Raw genomic sequence first — 23,772 nt, 5'->3', positions numbered from 1 at the left:
ACACTGGGAGGAACTGGGATCATGTTGGGGGCAACTGGGGGCAATTGGAATGACGTTGGGAGTAACTAGGAGCAACCTGGAGCATGCTGGGAGGAACTGGGAGTGACTGGAACCACACTGGGAGGAAGTGGGATCATATTGGGGGCAACTGGGGCAATTGGAATGACGTTGGGAGTGGCTGGAAGTGACTAGGAGCAACTGAGAGCAGAGTTGGATCAACTGGGATCATGCTGGGAGCAACTGGGAGTGACTGGAGCCACAGTGGCAGTTAGTAGGATCATGTTGGGGGGAACTGGGGGCAACTGGGATGACGTTGGGAGTGACATTGTGATGGACGAGGAGCAAATGGGAACACAATGGGAGCAATTGGCAGTGACTGGAACCACACTGGGAGGAACTGGGATCAAGTTGGGGGAATCTGGGGGCAACCGGAATGACGTTGGGAGTGACATTGGGAGGGACTAGGAGCAAATGAAAACATGATTGGAGCAACTGGGAGTGACTGGAATCACTCGGGGAGGAACCGGGATCATGAGGGTGGCAACTGGGGGCAACTGGGAGAAAAAAATAAGATTTGAACTCTATAAAGTGGCTTTGGAGCTTCCAAATCAGGTTTTAGCGCTTAAAAATGATGCTCTGGGCCCTTGAAATGAATCTTTGGACCTTAAAAGCACAAACCCTGGAACTGTGGACCCTCCAAATGAGGGCTTGGACCCTCCAGACACGGCCTGTACCCTAAAAATACCTGTCTGGATGCAAAAAAAGAGGCTTTGGACCCTGAAAAAAAGCAATTTTTGAGCGTAAGATGAGGCTTTGGAAGGATAAGACATTGGAAATAAACACGAGGCTCTGGACCCTAGAAATGCAGCTTTGGTCTCGACCAATGAGGCTTTGGCCATTCTAAATCAGATTTTAGGGCCTAAAAATGATGCTCTTGGCCGTTGAAATGAATCCTTAAACCTATAAAGCACAAACCCTGGCAGTTTAGACCCTACAAATAAGGGCTTGGACCCTCCAGAGGTGGCTCGGACCCTAAGGATGCCTGTCCTGATGCCAAAAGAAGAGGCTTTGGAGCCTGAAATGAGACACTGCAAACTAACAGTGAGCCTTCGGGCCCTAAACTGAGGGGTTTGGAGCAAAAATGAGGCTTTGTAAGACAAGATTAAGACTTTGGAAAGCAAAAATGAGGCTCTGGACCCTAGAAATTTAGATTTCAACTATATGTAACAGCTTTGGGGCTTCCAAATCAGGTTTTAGGGCTTAAAAATGATGCTCTGGGCCGTTGAAATGCATCTTTGGACCTTAGAAGTGTGAACCCTGGAAATTTGGACACCGGAAAATGAGGGCTTGGACCCTCCAGAGGTGGCTCGGACCCTAAGGATGCATGTCTGGATGCTAAAAAAAGAGGCTTTGGAGCCTGAAATGAGACACTGCAAACTAACAGTGAGCCTTTGGATGTAAAACTGTTGGGTTTGGAGCCTAAAATGAGGCGTTGTAAGACAAGAGTAAGACTTTGGAAAGTAAAAATGAGGCTCTGGACCCTAGAAATTTAGATTTGAGCTCTATAAAGCGGCTTGGGGGCTTCCAAATCAGGTTTTAGGGCTTAAAAATGATGCTCTGGGCCATTAAATTGCATCTTTGAACCTTAGAAGCACAAACCCTGTAACTTTGGACCCCCTCAAATAAGGGTTTGTACACTCCGGATGTGGCTCAGGCCCTAAAAATGCCTGTCTGGATACAAAAAATTGGCTTTGGATCCTGAAAAAAGCATTTTGGGAGCCTAATATGAGGCTTTGGAATGCTAAGGCTTTGGTAAGCTAAGGCTTTGGAAGGTAAATATGGCTCTAGACCCTAGAAATGCGGCTGTGGATTCGACCAGTGAGGCTTTGGACCTTCCAAGTCAGACTTTGGGGCATAAAAATGATGCTCTGGGCTTTAAAATGCATCTCTGAACCTTAAAAGCATCAAGCCTGGAACTTAGGAATGAGGCTTTGGACCCTGACAGGCAGGGTTCGGACCCTCCAACTGAAACTCTGGGCCCTCAAAAAAGGCTGTGGGTATTAAAACATGGGGTTGGGCCCTAAAATCAAGGATTTGGGCCTGAAAAGGGGGCTTTCGGGCCTAGAAATGCATCTTTGGACACTCAGAATGAGGCCTTGGACATGAAGGAAACAAGGCTTTAAGCCCCAGGTGAGGAGTCTGTAGCCTGAAATGAGGGTTGGGCCCCTAGCATGGAGTCTTTCTACCCTGGAATCAAAGCTTTGGATCCTAGAAATGAGGCTTTGGGACCTAAACCTGAGGCTTTGAGCCCTAAAAGGGGGTTCTGGACCCTCCAAATGAGGGATTGGACCCTCCAGATGCAGCTTGGACCCTAAAAATGCCTGTCTGGAATCTAAAACCGATGCTTTGGACCTTGAAAATGAGACTGCTGAAAATGAAACTGAGCCTTTACACTCTAAGAATGAGTGGTTTGTTGCCTGAAATGAGGCTTTGGGAAGTAAACACGAGGTTCTGGACCCTAGAAATGCAACTTTGGACTCTGGAAATGAGGCTTTGGACCCTCCAAATCAGACTTTAGGGGTTCAGAATGATGCTCTGAACCCTTAAAATGCATCTTTGAACCTTAAAACCACAAACCTTTGAACTGTGGACCCTCCAAATGAGGGCTTGGACCCTCCAGAGGCGGCCTGAACCCTAAGGATGCCTGTCTGGATGCTAAAAAAAGAGGCTTTGGAGCCTGAAATGAGACACTGCAAACTAACAGTGAGCCTTTAGCCGTAAAACTGAGGGGTTTGGAGCCTAAAATGAGGCATTGTAAGACAAGAGTAAGACTTTGGAAAGTAAAAATCAGGCTCTGGAAACTAGAAAATTAGATTTGGACTCTATAAAGTGGATTTGGGGCTTCCAAATCAGGATTTAGGGCTTAAAAATGATGCTCTGGGCCCTTGAAATGCAGCTTTGGACCGTAAAAGTGTGAACCCTGGAACTTTGAACCCTCCAAATGAGGGCTTGGACGCTCCAGAAGTGGCTCGGACCCTTCGTATACCTGTCTGGATGCTAAAAAAAGAGGCTTTGGACCCTGAAATGAGACACTGCAAACTAACAGTGAGCCTTTAAGGCCCTAAACTGTGGGATTTGGAGCCTAAAATGAGGCGTTGTAAGACAACAGTAAGACTTTGGAACGTAAAAATGAGGCTCTGGACCCTAGAAATTTAGAATTGAACTCTATAAAGTGGCTTTGGGGCTTCCAAATCAGGTTTTAGGGCTTAAAAATGATGCTCTGGGCCCTTGAAATGCATCTTTGAAACTTAAAAGCACAAACCCTGGAACTGTGGACACTCCCAAATGAGGGCTTGGACCCTCCAGAGGTGGCTCGGACCCTTCGTATACCTGTCTGGATGCTAAAAAAAGAGGCTTTGGAGCCTGAAATGAGACACTGCAAATTAACAGTGAGCCTTTAAGGCCCTAAACTGTGGGGTTTGCAGCCTAAAATAAGGCTTTGTAAGACAAGAGTAAGACTCTAGAAAGTAAAAATGAGGCTCTGGACACTAGAAATTTAGATTTGAACTATATGTAGCAGCTTTGGTTCTTCCAAATCAGGTTTTAGGGCTTAAAAATGATGCTCTGAGCCCTTGAAATGCATCTTTGGACCTTAAAAGTGTGAACCGTGGAACATTGGACATCCCCAAATGAGGTCTTGGATCCTCCAGAGGTGGATCGGGCCCTTCGTATACCTGTCTGCATGCTAAAAAAAGAGGCTTTGGAGCCTGAAATGAGACACTGCAACTTAACAGTGAGCCTTTAAGGCCCGAAACTGTGGGGTTTGCAGCCTAAAATGAGGCTTTGTAAGACAAGATTAAGACTTTGGAAAGTAAAAATGAGGCTCTGGACAGTAGAAATTTAGATTTGAAGTATATGTAGCAGCTTTGGTTCTTCCAACTCAGGTTTTAGGGCTTAAAAATGATGCTCTGGGCCCTTGAAATGCATCTTTGGACCTTGAAAGTGTGAACCCCGGAACTTTGGACACCCCCAAATGAGGGCTTTGACCCTCCAGAGGTGTCTCGGTCCCTAAGGATGCCTGTCTGGATGCTAAAAAATGAGGCTTGGAGCCTGAAATGAGACTATGCAAACTAACAGTGAGCCTTTGGCCGTGAAACGGTGGGGTTTGGAGCCTAAAATGAGGCTTTGTAAGACAAGAGTAAGACTTTGGAAAGTAAAAATGAGGCTTTGGACTCTAGAAATTTAGAATTGAACTCTATAAAGTGGCTTTGGGGCTTCCATATCAGTTTTTAGGGCTTAAAAATGATGCACTGAGCCCTTGAAATGCATCTTTGGTCCTAAAAGAACAAACCCTGGAAATGTGGACACCCCCAAATGAGGGCTTGGACCCTCCAGAGGTGGCTCGGTCCCTAAAAATGCATGTCTGGATGCTAACAAAATAGGCTTTGGAGCCTGAAATGAGACTATGCAAACTAACAGTGAGCCTTTAAGGCCCTAAACTGAGGGGTTTGGAGCCTAAAATGAGGCGTTGTAAGACAAGAGTAAGTCTTTGGAAAGTAAAAATGAGGCTCTGGACCCTAGAAATTTACATTGGGACTCTATAAAGTGGCTTTGGGGCTTCCAAATCAGGTTTTAGGGCTTAAAAATGATGCTCGCAGCCCTTGAAATGCATCTTTGGACCTTAAAAGTGTGAACCCTGGAACTTTGGACACCCCCAAATGAGGGACTGGACCATCCAGAGGTGGATTGGACCCTAAGGATGCCTGTCTGGATGCTAAAAAAAGAGGCTTTGGAGCCTGAAATGAGACTATGCAAACTAACAGTGAGCCTTGGGGCCCTAAACTGCCCAGCTCGCTCCACCCCCTCTGCAGACTTGTCTGGCACTGTGTGGACCTCAGCCAGCAAAACCTTCTGCCCACACGTGAGCCCTGAGGCAGCGTCATGAGACACTTGCAACGTGCCCATGCTGACCGAGGCGAGAGGCCAGGACGCAAAGTATAGAATTACAGGGGCAAGTTTTTTTTCGTGCTCATGTTGTGTCCCAGCCTAATTGGGACACCCCGAATGTGCCTTTACACAGGTTCTCATACCCTTCAATTGTTCAGCTACAAGACGACTTGACTAACCACCAACACCCACACTACTGATAATCATAGTCAAACTTTGCAAAGCAACTCTAGTTTTGCAGCACTGTCGCTGCTTGCCTATTAAGCAAGATGTCCCTGCACTCAGTCTTGCTAGAGTTGCTGGTCTATGATGCCAGACACTGCTGGGAGGATTTCAAAGATGTGTCAGAAGGACTAGGATGCTGGCGTTATCTTGATTGACCTGGGGTATCCTTTATCCTTCATGGACAGCTCTAAGCTTCCTCGAAGTAAAGTCCTTCTTTCCAGGGCCACTGAGTCCCTTGGAGATTTCTGAGGAGAGCTCTGCGGAGAGTTCTCCAGGGACTTCAGAGGACAGTCCTGTGGGGAGTCCCCAGAAGGATCCCCTGAAGATTCCTCTGGAGAGGCCCTTGCTAAGCCCTCTGCGGATCCAATTAGACAAAGTTCCTGAAGTAACTCAAGCTAGACAAAGCCATTAAATGCTTTATGAGATCATACAGGAAATTGAACTCAAGTGCCTGCCATGGCATTGCCTCGGTATGTCGTACACCCAAGCAACCAACCTTCAATACTTTTTCATAAAGCTTATGTAGAAAGCAATTCTGTAGCACTTGCTCTTCATGCATCATTACAGTTATCAGTTACATGATCACTGTTTCACTGGGATGCCTTTCATACAATAGCTCCCAGTACTATAAAAAGAACTGCTTGTTGAGCCCTACATCACTCCTGTGTAAAGGGTCTCCTACAGCCTCAAGCTACTCACCAGCTAGTGTTTCCCAGAAGTCAACCGCAAAATTCCACTTCCTCCTATTTTCTGCTTCCGTCCATAGCAGGCACAGAGGGGCTTTTCACCCAGGAACCTCTGGGCTCTGATACCGTAAAACAGGGAGGAACCTAGCCCCATCCCCGCTGTGATGATGTGCTCGTAGAAGCTCACCCATCAAATACATGTCAAACAGAGGGGGACATACAACACAGTGAGGAAGATGGATGCTTTACTTCTGCAGTGCTGCTGCTTGATGTCCAGTATTTTCTCAAGGAGGAACTATCTACTCATATTCTCCACAACACTGAAGCTTCCCCACTGCTAGGGTGCAATGCAGACAAATCCCATGGATGCTACTGGAACAGCAGCTTCAATTCCATACACTGCTGCCCTCCTCCTCTGAGGCCGTCAGCTCCACTGATGGTGCACAGCCAGAACCTTCATGCTCAGCAGGCCCCAGCTCTGCCAGAGAAGCAAAGATCACAAGCCATTTCAGATCAGGAGCAGCTTTGTTCCATCTTCCACAAGCCCCTAAGGAAACACACCATGAGCTAGTACGTGGCAGCAGGCAGAGGAAAGAATGTCGCACTGGTTTCCTCCATGAGCTCTGTCGTGGTTTAACCCCAGCAGCAACTAAGCACCACGTAGCTGCTCACTCACCACCCTCACAGTGGGATAGGGGAGAGAATCAGAGGGGTGAAAGTGAGAAAACTTGTGGGCTGAGATAAAGACAGTTTAACAGGTAAAGCAAAAGCCACGCACGCAAGCAAAGCAAAATAAGGAATTAATTTACTACTTCCCATCGAGGCAGGTGTTCAACCATGTCCAGGAAAGCAGGGCTCCATCAAGCTCACACCCCATCTAGCTACCTGCCAAGCTGCAATAGTTGATGATGTGAGAGAAATTACTGTCCCAGCTGCCACCAAGTGCATTTTGCTGTTCAACAGGCTAGCTGTAAGCAAGTATAACCATAATAATCACTAGTCACTTTGCTGCTCAGATAGGTCAGGCTCTTAAACAATTTTGAAGTTCTCCACTCAAATATTCTCACACAAGCACACCTTACTCTCTGTAGCTGGCACTTTTAGCACTTCCCCCAGCCACGAAAACAGACTAGGAATCCCGCAACCTAAGCGACACCATGTTCCACCGCTACATGGGAAGCTACAGCAAGCTTCCAGTCCAAACAAAACATTCTAGCACCATTCAGTTATGCCATGAGATTGCATAAAAGAGTACATTTTGCTTTCACAAAATCTACATCTGAAACCTCAGCTAAAAAAGGATCTTTGGCAAATAGTCGGGGGCGGGGGGGGGGGGGTGGGGTGGGGTGGTGTGTGTCTATGTAGGAATTTGCAATTTGCAAAATGTCCTGTCATCTCATCTCTATTTATTGGACACAAGGTTGGTTCTGTGTAAGAATTCTACCCCAAACAACTCTTTTACGCAGATTGAACCCCACCATGTCTATGTTTTTCCTTCCTGCACACCACAACACCAAGTTACAAACCGTAGGGCTTTTTTAAGCCCTCTTTAAAGTACCACTGCATTACAGCTAAACAAGCATTCAAACAGGAGGGGAAAAGAGGACCTTATGCCAGCTACATCCATGTGCCAACTGCTGTCACCATACCAAGTGAGACTGAACACCACAAAACTTGTAGCCTACTGGAATACACCCAGCGGTACGCATGGCAGCAGACATGCGAGAGGCGTGGATGCAGCCAGGGAGTTTCCCCTTCCCCTCTGTACAGAGTCCTAACCAGAAACACATCCTCATCCTTCGCCTCCACAACCTCCTGATGTTGCATCCACAGCCGCCCGCATCTGTGACACACACTTCGAGCAGGCAAGGCCACACTGTCCTACTCCAGATGTGAGGTGAAGTCTTGCCTGCAGGCTTAATAGGTGGGAAACAGCTGTGCAAGTCTCACACCTGCTGAATTAGATTTACCAGTTCTAGATAAGAATTTCCCACTTTAATTCAGAGAACTACAAAGGCATCTGAGCAAGTTGGAGACATGCCCCCCCCGCCATTCCCCCCCATTCTACAGGCCTGGCTCTGGCAAATACATGCAGAAAGCTTCAAGCCCTCTGCCATCAGCAAGAGCAGTCACTTGCCTAAGAGGAGAAAGGGACGAGAGGGGATGTCCTCTTATTTTTGCTCCAAAACTGCTCTTGACAAGCAACCCAGCACAACACTTCCTTAACAGAAACAGGTGATGGAGGATGAAAGCAAATGGCATATACTTTTTAATGCCATTCATTAATAAAAAGCTATAAAATGCAGAACAACTGTGAATCTTTCTCTAATCCAAAAAATTAACTGAAGTATCCTGATGTACTCATGACTAAGAGGATGTGTAGAACAGACTTTCAAGTAGAGCACTTCAAATTGGCTCCTAAGGGGCTGAAGTCCCTCAGGTTCATCATTCCCATCAAACAAAAAGCATAACCTGTGCCTAGAACTCATCACGGTAAGCTCTCCAACATAGCCAGTACTCTACCACCTCTGGACCTGGACTACTTGGGTCAACAAATTGAGACTTACTCTTGAGAGGCAGGGAGGCTCTACAAATTCCAGAAGGAAAGGAAGACACAGTAGCGTGTCCTACACAAGGAGCAGACACAGAGTCTGTGCTGTGCAAGCCCTGTCCACTACATTAACACTGCTACCTTTGGGATGTAAAGTCAAGGGCACACGACACTACACTGCATGCATGCCAGTCGAGCAGAAAGCAATTGCTCTCGCAGATCAAGAGCTAGTGTCCAGGGCCTGCACCTCCCTGTACAGCTGCAAAGAAAAGCAACACTTAAAAGGTGCACTAAAAAGCATTAGCTACCTTCTCATGGAGAGAGACAGGCTTACACTGGGTAAAACCCAGTCCTAACTAAGCAACCGCCTTTCTTTTGTATACAAGACTAAGGATCTGAAGTTAATGGGGATTTACCCCATTCAGCAGGTACATTTGGAAGCTGGAAGCGCTTTCAGGTAACACTTCAAAGCACTTAAAAGTCAATCCAGATGTTAGTCTGCGAATCAGGAAAGAGCCTACTTTCTAGAGGTGCTGCACCACTCCAAGTCCCAGTGAGAGCAAGAGAAAAGTTGAAACACTTGATATCTTGGGAATTAATACTACTTAAGTGCCTCCTCCACCATGCCAAAAAAAAGAGATCTGCCTACGACGCAGAGCAGAAAACAGCACTGAACAAAGGCTTTCTCCAGACATGAACTGGAGATGCCCCAGAGATACTACCTACACATAGATCATCCCCCCAGTAGGGATGATCACATACAGCAGCTTTCAGCCACCAGTCACGACACTCCAGTAACTTGGTATTTCTTCCCTATGATACCGAAGGGTGACAGTGTCAGGACCTCCACAGAGCCCTCACTGACAGCGGGTCAGGACAAGGGCTGTAGCTGGTAAGGTGGGCAGGTGACAACACGAGCTGGCAAAGCACTTTTTCTCCTATCACAGAAACTTCTCCCGCATCTGAAAGAAGCAGACCCTGACATTCATCTAGACAGCACTGTTCAAACTCCAGTAACCACATCAATGAAACTTTCCCAGTCCTTGCCAACAGGCATTCTCTTTTCATAACTTGCCCGATGAAAACATGGATGCCTAGAGCCCAGCTAAATAAGGACTGCAATTTAGTAGTCTGGGATTCATATGGTTTAAAATGGGCATCACAGCACAGTGCCTTCTCGTGTTTGAAAATAAAGGCTAAGAGAAGCAGCTTATGGGACCACGCACCTTGCAAGCCCTCACACTTGACCCTGCTGTAAAGTTCCATTGGACATACTGCATCCACATCAGAAAAGGAAAACAGCACGCAAATCTGCAAGCTTTTTTCTTTTTCTTTTGAAAGAGTGAGCTTTTGTGTATTTGAAGCAAATAAATTCACACTGAAAATTAAGAGTCTCACTCATGGCTTTAAAATTCCAAAGCAAGCATTTACTCACAGCACAGACTCCTAATATGACACCACAGAGCAGACAACATGGTTTTTTTCTGTTCCCAGAGAAAAATGCAATAATAGACAGTATTAGCAGTGGTACAAAGACTGGATTTGCTTTGAGATGAAGTAAAACAGACTAAGACGCAATACAAAAAAGAAGTAGAAGCAAAATTCAGACTTTTCAAAGTTCAGAAATATTTGGATAGTGTACAATTTTGTTATCATAAAAGCATTAATATTGTCTACCATTAGATTTCAGAGTTGCTTTCACATTTGGTTTCTTGGTTGCTTGAGGAATACTGTGATAGAACACTTCTGTAAGCTAGGTTCAAGGAAGTTGCAGTGATAAAAACATAACGCAGCTAAAAGGAGAAAAGCAACAACCTGACCCAGAGAAAAAAACCTGAAGGAGATGGGATGCCTTATCTGAACCAAGCTGAGATGATAAAGGCTGAAGCCAAGTATTATGCAAAGAACAATGGACATTTTGGTCAGTTGTTTTACCAAACTCAGCTGTGGCTGCTTAGTCCAGAGCTTAATTTTATGCCTACGGACTGCTGAAATACACTGCTGCAGGATTTTTATCCTTTTCCCTTGCATACCTGTAATCAGCTCTGCTGTTCTTTTCAAGCTTAGGAGCTGACAATGTGTTTTTTTTAATGCAGATAGTTGGGCTGGGGACTTGCAAGGATCAACTTTTATATTAAATTCAAAATCAAATTCCAGGATTAGCTTTTAGGGTTTTGGGGAAAAAAAACCCCAAAACCCACAACACAGTCTTACTGAACTAACAATTCAAGTACTTGATTTTTATGTGAGACTGTTATGATCTTCTGTCACCTGCAGTCTGACACCTCCTTGTACAGAATACTACACCCTGCAGTAGTACTGTACTGCAAAGACAGTAATATTCTGAAACTACAAAAATCACATCTAGACCAGGGAGCTACAAATAAAACAAAGTGAAGCACTGCACTAAGACCAAGAAGGGTTTCAATAGCCAAGGAAGTTCCAAGTGGCTTCCAAAAAAACCCCACCCACACTATTTTAAATATATGTATGTACACACATATATACACACACGGTCACAGAGTACATAGGACGATATTAAAGAATAAAAATTGTAGGTGTATGCACAAACACTCACAGAGTAGGATATTAAAAGGAAAAAAATGCCGGGGGGGGGGGGGGGTGTCATATATATATATGTCTGTGCATGTGTAGATATATACACACACCCCTACAGACAATTTTTTCTTTAACTAATACCCTACTACCTTTTAATGAAGAAAACCCCTGAAGTACAGAGACAACTCTTACTAACAAGAAATATCTACACCACCATTCATTTCTATTTATCAATTTACTCAATTTTTAGAAAAAAAAAAGAACTCCTCTGCCAGTTAATATTGCAAACCTGAAGACACCAAGGGAGCTGACCCTGTGGTAGCACCTGCTAGAGACACACTGGTAACACTCAGGCCAAGGCTGTTTGCAGTGTTCATACTGCTTGCCATGCTGACAACCAAAGAGGTGCTGCTAGGGGCTGAGGTTGAAGCAGTTGAAAAGGTTCTTGAGGGCTGGAGCAAAGTTGTGTTCTCAACACTGGTGTGCTAGAAAGGAGACAAAAAGAATGACAATCACAGAGCAAATAAAGCACAGTGGGGGAAAGAAAAAACACACAAACCAAACAGAAAAACCCCAGACAACAATCTTTTAAGTAACGGCAGCACATGCAAAAGATAGGCATTATCTATATACCAAGCAAGCAACTAAGTTGCATGCTTGTGATTTTTAAGTATTCAAAGAAAATTATTATGGGTTCAATTCAAACCACTATATCATCACAACATTATACCCTAGTAATTTGAATCTCACTCCGTTGCATTATTTCTTCCCCTTTGCTTGTACGCTCCTTTAAGCTAGTACTTGTTCTGTTAAATAAACTCCTACATCCTTCCAAAAGACAGCATTTGTTTACAAAAGACAGGACACCGCTACAGTGATTTCCTCAATGCACTTGTGCAATTTAAAAGATTTAAACTGTAGTGCCCCACAACAGAGTCAACGTGGTCAACTCAATCACAGACCAGATGCAGGACAGGACCACAGGAGGACGAAGGAGTTCCCGGTTTGAATCCAGCACAACACAGTGCCTCAGCCGTAAGCCGATCACACCTGCAAAACAGTGTCATCAACACACAGAAGCCAAAACAACTCTGACAACAGAAAAGAAGGACAGTTGGGCAAGTGTGAATTTTTAAGTTGCATACCCAGTAGGGATGGAGCATGACAAACCAAACTACAGGCATAAAGAAAGGCGGGGACCTATCTGCACCCCCCAACTGGGATTGTACAGAAGTACCCCAGGACAGAATAAGGCAGCGTCTCTGACACTTGTTTGTGCAACCCTCATCCAGAGCACTGTGTTCACTACCATTTGCCTTGCTCTCTCAAATGCATTAAATACACAGGTGACAACAATGCCACATGGTAAACTGTAAAGCCATCTGTCATGAGGCATTGGTCATGACATGTATCACTCCATCACCTGCATTTTGCCAGCTAACCTCTCCAGTAGAGGCTGCTAACAGTCCGTGTTTTGGAGCAGTCTCAGACAGCCACTTCTGAAGATATTTTTGTAAATTTTTTTTCTTTAATGCATTTGTTACAAGAAATTTCTTCTTTAGTTCATCCCCCCCTTTCTGGCATGAAAGTTTCCTCTGCAGTTGTGTGACTGGCCAGCCTCTGTGATAGCTATTCCTGATTTAGTAAAAATCACAAGTGGGAAAGATTTTTTTTTACCACAAGAGAGAGGGCTGGCAGTCCTTCTTCCCTGAGATAAGGCTCCTTTCAGTTCTTCCTGTATTGGGACACAATGAGCATTAAGAGAGGGTCAGTTTATCTGATGATTATGCCAAACAGCTGTTGAAATGCAAATAGGACTTACTGCATGTGATGTGCTTGAAGACAGCCCTGAGGAAGGGGAGAGGCTGCTCTGATGACTGGAAAGAGAGCTAGAAAGAAATTGCAAAGAAATAATAAAATTATTTTTTCCCAGAATTACTTCAAATATATATATGTATAGAGATATACACACACACATACATATATAAACACATATGTACATATAGACATACACAGAGTAGGTAGTAGGATATATAGTTAAAGAATAAAAACTGTAGGTGTGTGTATGTGTATACACTTACACAGAGGAGGATCTTAAAAGAAAAAATGCCTGGAGGGGCGTGTGTATATACAGACACAGCTATATACACATATCCCTAGAGGCTGTTTTTTCTTTAACTAATAGCCTGCAGCCCTGCTCTGACAACTGGGGTCAGCTCTGACTTAAAACTGCTGGGGTTTGCTGTTGAAAAACAGTAAAATTAATGTTCGGTGGTGGGCAGCGAGCGGTTAAAAGATTGTCCTTAAATTTCAGAGCTTTAATTACAAGTCAAGCAGCAAAGCCTCAGTGCAGGCCCCATGCCAGTCCCAGAAGAGTGCAACTCCTGGCTCCCCAGCACCAGGTTTTCATCCTCATTTTTGGCCCAAATTCTGCCAAACAAGACACAAATCTTGGATCTGTTGGTAAAAATCCTGTTGGGGATGAGGGGGGGGCAACAGGTGGTTGGTAGTAAAATAGGTGAAAAATCAGGTTTAAAATTCACTGCCAATTTGGAAAAAAAGATTTTTAAAAATTGGTGTACAGAAAGTAACAACTTTTTGGATGTATTTTTATTTGAGCATATAGAAACCGAAGTTGTACATAAAGTAACAAACTTTTGGATGTATTTTGTTTTGGACATACAGAAATTGAGGTTTCATCCTGCCATGCTCCAAGGACTGTGTTCAGGCCCTAAACAGGAAGCTATGGACTGTGTGGTCCAGGGTCAGGAAAGGGGCAGGGGACCCCCAGACCCCTCGGGTCAGGTCTAGGACAGGGGCAGGACAACTGCAAACCCTGCAGGTCATGGACCAGACAGGGACAGGGCACCCCAAACCCCACGGGTCAGGGCCAGGACCGGTGCAGGGAAAGCCCAAACCCCGTGGGTCACAGCCATGGCAGGGCTAGAGAGCCCCAAACCCCACGAGTCAGTGCCTGGACAGGGGCAAGAAACCCCAAACCACACAGGTCAGGGCCAGGACTGGGGCAGGACACCCCCAAACCGCAGAGGTCAGGGCCAGGACTGGGGCAGGACACCCCCAAACCACACGGGTGGGTGATGGCCGTGACAGGGCACGGCACCACCAAACCCCAACGGAGAGGGTCGGAACAAGGGCCAAGAACCCCCAAACCCCACGCGTACCGGCCCAGAGAGCGGATCAGGTCCAGAACAGGAGCAGGGCACCCCCCGAGCCAAGTTGCTTTTGGGAAGGGAGCGGGCCAGGAAACCCCGAACCTCAAGGTTCAGGGCCAGGACAGGGGCAAGGGTCCCCCAAACACCGCAGATCAGGGCCAGGACAGGGGCAAGGGTCCCCCAAACACCGCAGATCAGGGCCAGGACAGGGGTAGGGTGCCCCCAAACTGCACCCATCGTGGCCAAGTCAGGGGCGACCAACCCCACACCTCGCCCCTCAGGCCACAATGTTACTGATTTATTATTGATTTGTTATTAGTTAGAATTAATCATATTTAATTTTAATAGGAATATAGAATTATATGTCTCTATGGTATTTTATATATTTAACCAACAACTAACAGCTGCTGTGAAATCCCCTGTATAACCCTGTACCAAGGCCGGAGGAATTGGCCAAAATCATCTAGTAGGAACATTTAGAACTTAGATAACAAGCTTGAGATTTAAGATAATTTGGATATAGTGTTTATTAGTAGGAGTATATAATAACCTAGAAGAATGTAGAAGATGTCAGAATGTCAAATTAATGGAAACTGATAAGTTCTTTATGAAGCAACTCGTAATTATCTGCCAAGAAATAGTTAGTTACCTGCCAAGGGCCAAACTGTGCAGAATCACCTAAAGGAGGTCAAAAAGCGGACAAGTGAGGAAGACTATGAAAGACCACCAGAGGACTCTAGAAGACCACCAGAGACCTTCAATGCGCATGCGTAAAGGACATTAACATATGCTAATAACTTCCCAGAAATCTAATGAATATGTATAACATTTCTCGGAAATCTAATGAATATGAATGAATAAGTTTAATATAAGGTGTATGATTTTGGTGTTCGGGGTGCGTGGTTTTTTGAGAGGACTCACCCGCGCACCCGGCCGTCAATAAAGAAGTGTCTGCTTATCTACACTAAATTGGTGTTGATAAGTTCTTTATTCCGAGTTTTTCGGCAACAACAACAGGGACGAGGCAGCTTGAAATCCCCGCGGGCCACGGCCAGGGCGGGCAGGGAACCCCAAGCCTCACGGATCGCAGCCCATACAGGGGCCAGGCACCCCCAAAAGCCTGGATCAGGGTGTGGTGGGTCGACACACCTGGGCAAGGGGCTGTCAAGATTTGGCTTTATTCCTCAGGGCCCTGCTCCGATTCGGTTGGCGCTAGATGACATTCATTTCCCCAGGTCGAGTCCCTTTTGCCCGCGACGGTAACTGCTGAGCGGTCTCCCCGTCCTCCTCTCGACCCACCGGCCCTTCGTTCTATTTTCTCTCCCGCTTCCAGCTGAGGGGGGGCAGCGACAGGGCGGCTCTGGGGGGCCCCTGGCGTCCTGCCAGGGTCAGCCCACCGCAGCCCCCCCGCCCCTCCATCCCTTGCCCGCTCTGTGCTGCTCCGGCCCCTCTCCGGCCAGCCCACCGCCCTGTCCCCCCTCTCTCTGCCGCTCCGTCCCGCCTTCGTCTTCTCCTCCTCTTCTTCCTCCTCCTCCTCCCCCGGGGATGGTGTCCCTGCAGGGTCAGGCGGCAGGAAGGAGCGCCCCGGGGCATGCCGGGAGCTGTAGTCCTGGGCCCTGCGGGGCTGCCGGGGGCCCTGGTGGTGCCCGGGGCATGCCGGGAGCTGTAGTCCTGGGGGCTGCCGGGCGGCCATGTTGGTCTCTGCAGTCTCTGCTCCGGCTGCGGCCCGGCTGAGGTGAGGGCTGGGGCTGCCCGTGAGGCGAGCGAGGCCCTTGGGCGGGCGAGGGGTGTCTCCTGCCCGCTGCCCGCTGCCCGCTCGGCTGGAGCCGGGCCCGGCCGGGGCAGCCCCGGCAGGGACCCGGGAGCTGGGGAGGGGAAGGAGCCGGAGACAGAGCCCCCCCCGGGCACAGGCAGCGGGCGCCCCGACTGCCAGAGCCCCCCTGAGGCCTGTCCCGGCAGCAGCGAGCCGGGCCTCGGGGGCCCTCGGGCCTCGGGCGGGGAAGGAGTGTTACCGAAATCCGGAATAAAACTCCTTAACAGCAAGGAGAAGTTAAGGAGCGGGCACGCGGGGGATCGCTCCACCTATGGTGTGCACCTGTCTGGTCTAACCGTGCAGGTTAAATACACACCAGTTATACCTAGTCACTAAACTTCTGGAAAATGCTGTACCTAATCATCAACTTGCTGATAAATCATTAGCATATGTAAATGCCTCTTCACACAGGCGCAGTGAAGGTCTCTGGTGGTCTTCCGTAGTCTTCCTCACTGGTCCGCTTCTTGACCTCTCTTGGGCGATTCTGCGCGGTACGATTCTCACCATCATCTATATTAGTTTACATAAAAATGCATACTATGTCTGTTCTTAAATTTATCCTTTCCTAATAATTGGTCCTTCAGTCACACCATCTTCTTAATATTCTTATGTTAAAACAATCATTGGTTAATCTCACTTAACTCTACTGATTGGAATCCCTGATAATTAGGTCGAGGTGGGAAGGGTAAGGGGTTTCCAAGCAGCAAATTGGTGTCCATAACGCTTTCCTTAGTTTCTTAAAACAAAACACTACAAATCCACAAATCTTTGTCAAAGTTTCTGTGCTTAAATGATTTTAGACAATACTTGAATTCTTATGGTTACACATAGTACATTCTCTAAAGTTCCTATGACTACATTTCAAACTTAACACTCCCATACCTATGCTTCACAGTTTTCTACTTCTTAGTTAAATTTTAATTTCTTTATCAAGATATTTGCAACGGGAGAGGTGCCTGCAGGAGCTCCTGCAGCAGGAGGGACTCCAGCCTGGGGCCGGCTGCAGGAACCCAAGCTGCTGCTGCTTTCCCTCTCCCAGAGGGCACACTGAAGGCTCAGGTGTCCGTGGACTGCATCTGGCTGAGGTAGGCGTGGGCTGTCTCTGGCTGTGTTTTTCTGGCAGCGGGTGGACGCTTGCTGCCTTTGGCGAGGAGCTGCTGCGGCTGAAGCCAAAGAGATCAGAAGAAGGTGAAGCAGCTGGAGAATGAGGACGGCCGTCCCTCTGTCTCTCTCCAGCTGCAAGCAAGAGAGAGCCGACCTCTGCGGGGGAGGAGGGATCCCTCTGCGTAGTCCTCGGCAGACCAGATCACCAACGTGCACCGTGGGCTCTGTATGTGCAATGGCAAATATAGGGCGGCCCCGTAGTGGGTGGCTGCATATCTAGGAAGCCTCACGTCAGACGCCAACGCGTTCTCTTAGGTGGAGGACAGGCAAGTGACTGGAGCTGCAGAAGGGGAAGGCAGGAAAGGACACGCAGACGGAGAAGGAAGTGCCAGAACTGTAAAGTTTGCCTGGTCATGCAGAGAGTCAGAGCTCCGGTGAGTCCCAGGCCCTTGGGACCATGTCACCCCTCTTCTGTGCCCCTCACTACCTCCCTGTCCCCTCCCCTTTCTCTCTGTGTAACTCTTTCTCACTTCCCTGTACCTCTTCCTCTATCTCTATTTTTGTATCCTGCTCCCTGTCCCTCTCTTCAGGTCCCTCTTTCTCTTTTGCTCTACTTGTCCCTTTTGGTTCCTTGCTGTCCCTCTCCCCTCCTCCCTGCCCCTCTGGTTTTTTATTCCTCTCTCTCTGCCCTGCAGCCCATTGCTGTTGTTGTCTTCTCTGACTCTTTGTCCAGATCTGCATCGCGCTCTGATTTTCACAGTCTCTCTGGCCTGTTCCTTGTCCTTTGTCTCTCTCTGCTTGTATGTCTCACTCTGTGTCCTTATCTGCCTGCCCCACCCTCCGTCCTTCTGCTTCTCTTTCTTTCTCTCTGTCGCTCTGTCCTGCTCATCCCTGTCTTTTTTCATTCTCTATGCCGCTGTCCCTGTCCTTCTTCCTGTCCATCTCTTATCTCTCTGTCCCTCTCTGCTGCTCCCTGACACTTTGGGTTTTTTCCCCTTCCTCCACCTCCCTGCAGGGCTCCTGATACCTCTTTTGCTTTCTCCATCCTTCCGTGCTGCTCACCGTCCCTGTCTTTCTCTTTGTTGTCATTCTCGTCTGTCACTCTGGCCTGCTCCCTGCCCCAGTGTTTCTCACTATATCCTTCTGTCCTGCCCCCTACCCCTATTCTTTTCTGCTCCCTCTCCATCTTGCTGCCCACACCAGGCTTTTTTTGCAATCTCTATCCTGCCCCCAGTCCTTATTTTTCTTTCTCTCTCCTGCCCACCCCATTTCTGCCTCTCTTCCTCTTCCCCTGCTGCTTCTTTTTCCATCTCTGTCCAGACCCCTGTCCCATTTTTTCCTCTTGCTGTCCCTCTGTCCTTTTTCTTGTCCCCATCTTTTCTGTTATTCTGTCCCGTTCCCTGGCCCATCCTTTCTCGCTATATCCCCCTGTCTGTCCCTTCTTTCCCCTCTCTCTTGCGCAGTATTTTTCTTTTCTCCATCTCTCTGTCCTGCTGCCCATCATGGTTGGTTTTTCCTCCCGTGCTGTCCTGCTCCCTGTTCCATTTTTCTGTCCCTGTCACTCTGGCCTGCCCCCTTTGTCTATTTTTTACTTCCTCCATCTCAGTCCTGCAGCACATCACTATTTGTTGCCTCTTCCACCCCTTTGTCCTGCTCCCTGCCCCTGTCCTTGTCTCTTTCCTTTTGTTCTGCCACCCATCTTTTCCCCCTGCTGCTCCATCTCTCTGTCCTGCTCCCTACTCCTCTCATTCTCTCTCTGGCTCTCTGTTCTTTTCCCCGAGTCTTCCCCCTGCCCTCTACCTTTGTGTCCTGCTCCCTCTTCAGGTTTTGCCCTCTCTTAGTCACTCTCTCCTGCTCCCTGTCACTGTTGTCTCACTCCATCTCTGTCCTGCAGCCCAATGCTCTTTTTTCCTTCTCCATCTCTCTGTCCTGCTGCCCAACCCCGGCTTTTTTGCCTCCGTGTCCTCCTCCCTGTCTCTTTTTTTGGCCTGTCTTTCTCTGTGTCCTTCCTCCCTGTCCCTTTTTTCTCTCTCTATCGCCTTGTCCTGCTCCCTGTCCCTGTCTTTCTCTGATGATCCATGTATGTACTGCTCCCTGTTACCGTCTTGCCCTGTCCCCCAGCCTTCTTCTTGTCTTTTTCTTCTCTCTGTCCCTCTGTCCCTGCTGCTTCTCTCTCCACCTCTGTCCTGCTCCCTGCCCCCATCTGTTCTGTCTTTCTTTCTCTGTCCTGCTGCCTGTCCCATCCTTTCTTGCTATACACCACTGTCCAGCTGGCTCTCCCTTTTATTTGTCCCCTCTTCCTCTTTCCTGCTTCTCAGCCCTCTTGTCCTCTTCCCCTGTCTCTGTCCTCCAGCCCATTGCTGGTTTTGCCCCCTTCTCAGTCTCTTTGTCCAAATCTGACCCTCTCTTTATACTCTCAGTCCCTTTTTCTTTCTCCCTGTCCTTCGTTTTCTCTCTCCGTCTGTATGTCCTACTTCCTGTCCCTGTCTGTCTCCCCTTCCTTCTTCCTCTTTCTGTCCCCACCTCTCTGTCCTGCTCCTCACCCCTACTTTGTCTTCCTCCTCCTCTCTGCAGGGCACCTCGTCCCTGTTTGATTTCTCCATCTCTCTGGCCTTTCTTTCTCGGCTCCTCAGTCTTCTCCCTCATCTTAGTGTTCTCCTTCTAGTCCTTTGTCCTCCCCATCAGCTTAAACTGAATGACCAGGTGTCCCTGTGCTCTGGTATTTCCTTAGCATTGCCCTAGGGAAGATCTGTGGTTTCAGGGCTAGGGATCATTAGGAGCTGGTCTCCTTGTGTAGGTGGCAGAGCTAGGTGTAGGTAAAGCAGAGGTTGTTCTCAGCCGGTGCTCTCTGCCTCTTGCTCAAACAGCAGGCTGCGGGCCTTCACTTGAAGGAAGGTTTCTTGTTCTGTGCTTCTTGCTCCTCGGGATGCTGCACAGGAGTTGGTGGCAAGTCAAAGCACTTGCAGTTGGCTTTTTTATGCAGTCTTCCTATTGTTGCCGAAATCCGGAATAAAACTCCTTAACAGCAATGAGAAGTTAAGAAGCAGGCACTCCTTTATTGCAGCGCTGGGCACACAGGGGATCGCTCCACCTAGTGTGTGCACCGGTCTGATTTAATCATGCAGGTTAAATATACACCTGTCATACATATTCACTAGATTTCTGGGAAATATCATACATAATCATCAATTGTCCGAAAGATCATTAGCATATGTAAATGTCCTTTTACGCAGGCGTAGTGAAGTCTCTGGTGGTCTTCATAAGCCCTCTGGTGGTCTTCCATAGTCTTCCTCACCTTGTCCGATAGTTGACCTTTCTTATACGATTCTGCGCAGTACAATTTTACCACTTACATAAAAGTACATTCAATGTTAATTCTTAAATTTATCGTTTCTAGTGATTGGTCCCCAGTTACATCACCTCATCAATATTCTTATACTATGACATCCATTGGTTAATCTTACTTATCCCATTAACTGGTCTTTTGATCAAAGTAGGGTTTGTAAACCACAGAGCTAAGGTCCATAACGATCTCTCTCTTTGCTCTTTAAAGCAAAACACTACAATCTAACAAATCTATCTAAATTTCTATGGTTAACCGATCTAAGACAATACTTATTCTTTTATAATTCCTTACTGGACATTTTGTATGTTCCTAGGTTTCTATAACTATTGCAAGCTTCAAACTCCTATTCTACAGTCTTTTTCCTTTTAACTAAGCCTGACTCATGTTAAATTCTAATTTTTATCAAATATTGGTAACATTTCCCCCCTTTGAAAGTTTTGAAAATTATTTTCAATACTTTCACATTAACTACATAACATTTCTCTACTAGTATTTTGAAAATCAATATTCGTTTCAGCATATTGTGGTGGTGGACTATATTCTGGTGGAATAGTTGGAATCTCTCTCATGATCATGCGATTGACTGCAATTTTATTAGTAAATTGTCTCTTTAGACAAACATATGTCAGCACGATCATCAAAAAGACAATTAGCAACAGAAACAAAGTTTTAATCATGGATTTTAACCAAGAACTCAGATTCCACCCTAATCCGCTAAAAATTTTTCCTAGCCAATCTTCTGACATATTCTCTCGAATGGTCTCGGTTTCTTTTTCAGCTTTGCTCAATAGCTCCAGATCATGTTCTACGTCTTGAGTAACATTAGGAATATGAATACAACAATGATCCAATCTACCCTTGAGGTATCCACACACTCCATGTTCTTTAAGTAGGAGTAGGTCTAAGGCCATTCTATTTTGAAGAGTCATCCTGGAAGTTGCCTGCAGCTGAATATTTAATTCCTTAAACCCTCTCTTTGTAATGTTTGCCAATTTTTCTACCTGACTTGTTAAATGATAAAGCCATTCTCTATTTCTATATGAAGCTATTGGGTTCAAAAGGGATTCAAGAGCCCAGCCAATTTTTACTCCTGTTGATGGTTCGTTCCATATTTCGTCATCTGTTTCAGATCTCTTGGTCCGTTTTAACTTTAAATTCTCTAAGGGTCCTTTAAATGGTGATTTCTTCCAAATCGGGCACAATGTTGGCATGCCTAAAATAATTTGTTTTACCGTACCGTCTAGTGATAACTGAGTAGTCCAGGTTCCATCACTTAATGCCCAAACCAAATGTCCTGGACTCTCAATGGTAGTTTTTCTGCAACTGAAAAAGGTTCCCCTTTTAGGCATGAATGTCTCAGTTAATTTGAGATCATTTTTAAGTCCCCTACACAAGCAGCCGTATTTCAAGGCCGCAGCTAAAGGGGGAATTCTTTCTATTGCTGGGTCTGTAGTACTACAATCGTAAATTTTTTCACATTTCCACCAAGATACTATTTTCTCTTTTATCCGCAATGTACTTTTTCTGTCATTTACAGATGGCCAAACTGTAAAAACTGATCCGTCCCAAATGATACACCACGAAGTTTTGGCCATATATTGAAATTGAGATATTATGGCCATAGACCATATTGAATCCCAACTTTCTGTGTTTTCTGGGATAGTCTGATTAGTCTCATCACATTTCCATTCCATAATGCTCCGACTCCTGTTAGTTTTGACTTGTACATCATACGAACACCAACCCCTCAGACTACCTACAACAAACGTCCCCTATAGAAGAGGCCGGTGTAAACTTATGATTCAATAATTTCAAACAATCTTCTTCTCTGCCCATCCATTTCCATTGTTTTCTGATGACCTTTACCTGCTCGGACCATTGTGTCACTGGCACTTGTTTACAATGAGTGGTTCCGTTTTTATGTTCCAGGGTGGTTAAATTCATAGTTAGAATTCCCCAAGGGATAGTTTCCCCCACTGCTCTTGGTATTGGTAAACAAGCAGTGATCTGAGTAACATTTTGTAAGTGGGCAAATCCTTTAATCAATCCTAACATCAAATTTTCCTCAGCCGATTTTTTTGGAATGCCAATCAATTGTTCTGTTTCTATTTGTCTTTTGTTCCTATTCATCGGTTCCGTCCAGGTTTCCACCAACATCATCTTACCAAACCAATATAAAAAGAACAATCACAAACTGATATGAAAAATTAGACATGTTTCAGAGTCAGTTTCAAAGTCTCTGGGTCACGGCTAATCATTTTCCATGTAACAGGTGCCTTCTTTACTCGGGTGTAGTGTATCCAAGCATCTGATTCGGCAATCTTAACAGCAGTGAAGGTAGTCAACAATATTTGAAAGGGTCCTTTCCAGCGCTCTCGTAGAGGTTCAGAAGCCCATGTCTTCACATAGACATAATCACCTGGCTGGAAGTCATGTACTGGATTTTCCAAAGACAGAGGTCTGCTCCAAACAACCGCACTCCACAGCGCAGTTAAAATTTTCCCTAAAGAAAGTAAATAGTTATACACATCTTGTTTTCCTTTTAAATGTGTGCTCAAATTTGGTTCGGGAGATTCATAAGGTTTTCCATATAATAATTCATAAGGACTAATTAGTGTCCCACTCTTTGTTTGGATCCGAACTCATAAAAGAGCTAATGGGAGTGCCTGAGGCCATTTCAAATTGGTTTCTTGACAGATTTTACTAATTTGTCTTTTTAGTGTTTGATTCATTCTTTCCACCTTTCCGCTAGATTGTGGTCTCCAAGGTGTATGTAGATCCCACGTAATTCCCAAAATTCTACTAACACTCTGGACCACTTCTGCAACAAAGTGGGAGCCTCTATCAGAAGAGATTCCAATAGGTACTCCAAATCTCGGGATGATTTCTTGTAATAACCATTTTATGACTTCCTTTGATTGATTGGTCCGACAGGGAAAAGCTTCTGGCCATCCTGTAAAAGTTATCAACCCCCACCAAAATGTATCGATACCCATTTTGTCGAGGTAACTCTGAAAAATCTATTTGCCAATAGTCCCCTGGTTCCATTCCTGATTTCACTATCCCCATTTGGACCTTTTTCTTTACTACTGGATTGTTTTTCAAACATATTTCACACTTGGCAGTTGTCATTTTAGCTATTTCTAGCATTTTTACTGATACCACTTGCCTTCTCAAAAAGGTTACTAATGCTTCTGCTCCCCAATGGCACTCTTTATGTTTTGTCTGTACTATTTCCCTCATCACAAATGGTGGGACTACTACTTGTCCTTTTGATGTCACCCACCATCCTTCCAAACTTTTCTTTGCATTTAATAGTTTCCCCAATTTCTCATCCTCTTCCGAATATTTAGGCTTTTCCTTTGGTA

At 46.1% G+C, this 23,772-nt stretch overlaps 1 protein-coding gene across 1 annotated transcript; it reads right to left on the bottom strand.

The window, feature by feature from the left end:
* Positions 1–6,143: 6,143 nt before the first annotated feature.
* LOC126037058 (ubiquitin-associated protein 2-like) lies at positions 6,144–12,442 on the bottom strand. The gene is made up of 3 exons (XM_049797287.1): positions 11,699–12,442; positions 11,258–11,453; positions 6,144–6,336 (listed from the first exon to the last, which is right to left on the bottom strand). The coding sequence occupies exons 1-3, from the start codon at positions 11,726–11,728 to the stop codon at positions 6,245–6,247; spliced, it is 318 nt and encodes a 105-aa protein (XP_049653244.1). The 5' UTR covers positions 11,729–12,442; the 3' UTR covers positions 6,144–6,244.
* Between the last annotated feature and the right edge of the window lie 11,330 nt (positions 12,443–23,772).

The sequence above is a fragment of the Accipiter gentilis genome, unplaced genomic scaffold (assembly GCF_929443795.1).
Source record: "Accipiter gentilis unplaced genomic scaffold, bAccGen1.1, whole genome shotgun sequence".
Lineage (NCBI taxonomy): Eukaryota > Metazoa > Chordata > Aves > Accipitriformes > Accipitridae > Astur > Astur gentilis.
Note: the sequence above shows the minus strand (reverse complement) of the source record. Positions and strands in the feature narration are given on the sequence as shown.

What these genes read in the sequence shown, in the direction of transcription:
- LOC126037058 (XM_049797287.1), bottom strand. Translation starts at nt 11,728, where the DNA reads ATGCAACGGAGTGAGATTCAAATTACTAGG. An exon ending in GTGAGATTCAAATTACTAGG is followed by an intron (nt 11,454 to 11,698) that starts GTATAATGTTGT and finishes TCTCCTTTCTAG; the next exon opens with CACACCAGTGTTGAGAACAC. An exon ending in AGCTCCCTTGGTGTCTTCAG is followed by an intron (nt 6,337 to 11,257) that starts GTTTGCAATATT and finishes CTTCTCTGGCAG; the next exon opens with AGCTGGGGCCTGCTGAGCAT.